Source organism: Acanthisitta chloris, unplaced genomic scaffold, assembly GCF_000695815.1.
Source record: "Acanthisitta chloris isolate BGI_N310 unplaced genomic scaffold, ASM69581v1 scaffold16473, whole genome shotgun sequence".
Taxonomy (NCBI): Eukaryota; Metazoa; Chordata; class Aves; order Passeriformes; family Acanthisittidae; genus Acanthisitta; species Acanthisitta chloris.
In genome coordinates this window covers 1-1648 of record NW_008666706.1, presented here as the reverse complement: position 1 = coordinate 1648, position 1648 = coordinate 1, and the positions used below count along the sequence as shown (strand labels likewise).

The 1648-nt window shown below is 58.1% G+C and overlaps 2 protein-coding genes across 2 annotated transcripts in view; one reads left to right on the top strand and one right to left on the bottom strand.

Moving 5' to 3' along the window:
* The window catches only part of TMEM115 (transmembrane protein 115), a gene marked incomplete at its 5' end in the record, with an annotated part of 3123 nt that extends 2003 nt beyond the window's left edge, over positions 1-1120 (top strand). The window contains one exon of the mRNA XM_009072250.1: positions 1091-1120. Coding sequence (XP_009070498.1) covers positions 1091-1120 — 30 coding nt within the window. The remainder of the gene's footprint in view (positions 1-1090) is intronic.
* A 274-nt stretch (positions 1121-1394) lies between these two features.
* Positions 1395-1640, bottom strand: LOC103799896 (cytochrome b561 domain-containing protein 2-like; the record flags this gene model as incomplete). The annotated part of the gene is made up of 1 exon (XM_009072249.1): positions 1395-1640. A coding segment is annotated over one exon (246 nt), but the record flags the coding sequence as incomplete, so codon positions are not given.
* Between the last annotated feature and the right edge of the window lie 8 nt (positions 1641-1648).

Here is a 1648-nt window from a genome sequence, read left to right as displayed (position 1 = left end):
CCCTTTCTCTTCCCCGCCCTCGGTGTTGAGGGGGTTGGTTTTTTTTTCCCTGGATGGAGAGGATGCTTCCTGCCACAGCCTCCTAACAGTTCCTGATCCACTGGGCAGTTCCCAGCCCGGGATGTAGATCAGCAGTGTTATGATTATTTTTTTAAAGGACCACACAAGAAGGTTTTGTCAAATGGGAAGAACACAGACGTTTGAGTATCAATAAAGTTATTTGAAAGAGTTGGTTTCTGCAGCAGAGCATGGGCAGGGCGGGGGGCCTGGCACAGAGCAGCTCCCAGGGGCTCTTGCCAGGAGCCTGGGGAGGGAGTTTCTTCCCAGGTGCTCCCAGCAAGTTGGGAGAGACCATCTGAAAGGAGGAGGTGGGAAATCTCCAGGAAGGGATGTTTGCCAGCACCCCAGAAGTTGTGTCCCCATCCCAAGCAGTAAAGAGGGCTTGTTGCGCTGTAGCTGCCTGAAAGTTTTATTGAATAAAAGCTCTGGATACAGAGGAATTCTTCAGCCTGGGAACTGCTCCCTGCTCTGCAGCCCTGCTGGGAGCAGGATGTGTGCTGAGGAGAAGTTGCAGATGGAGCCTCACAGTGCCCAGCTACCCTGAGGGCAGGCAGGCTGGAAGGAAGGTTGTGCCAGTAAGGAGGTTCCTTCCTGCCTTCCTGAGGGCTTGTCCCCCCGACCTGCACTTCCCCCTGTGTTCTCCCTGTTCTCGGAAGGACAAAATGGGCCTTTGCTGGCTGGGGGTTTGCAGCCTGGCTCGGCGTTTGTTCTGTAAACTGACCCCACCCCTGCCAGGCTAAGGTTGTGCTGCCCCAGCCCACAGGAGGGGTTTGTGCGTGGCAGTGGATGCCCAGACTCATGGCCTCAGGCAGGGCTGTGCCACAGAGACACGTGTTGCTGTACCATTGCCTTGGGTGCCACCACCCTGCCCCAGTCCTGGGGCTGAAGCCATAACCGTGTCATGTGCTCTCCTGGCCAAGCTGCCCGTGTGGCAGGAGAGGCAGCACGGTGCCTGCTGTGACCTCCTGGGAGAGAGGGGGCTCCCTGCCCTCCTCACCAGGATGGCTCCTGTCCTGCCTGCCTGTTCCAGGAGAGAAGGGAAAAGGAGCAGAAATTCTGAGTGAACCCTCTTGTTTCCCAGCACTGAGCACCGAGCTGCTGGGGGCACCAGCAGCTTTACCTGTGCTGGGAAACCCCCACCAAGGCAGGTGTGAGGCATCACACACATCACAGCTGCTCCCCAGGGACAAGACACTACAGACAATCCAGGAGTAATGAGAGATGAACAGATAGAAACCAAGTTCCAAGGAGACCCTGTGCAAGCAGGGGGGCTGCGAGGGGGAGCCCTGGCCCAGCCAGCTCGCTCAGGGGAAGTTCAGGTGTGCGCCAGGCCCTCAGTGCTGGCTCCGCTTGCGGTACAGGTAGGCATTGCTCACCTGGTTCATGATAACCAGGCTGGTGACAAGGGGGCACAGCATGGCGAGGTACCAGGAGGCACCGGTCACAGTGGTGGTGAACCACAGGGAGCACATGCCCAGCATCAGGCTGGCACAGCCTAGCAGGTAGCCCACCAGCCCCGAGGTCGCGTGGTACAGCTTGAGCTTGGCCAGCGTCCAGTTCTTCATCAGCTTGGGGTAGAGCAGGAGCA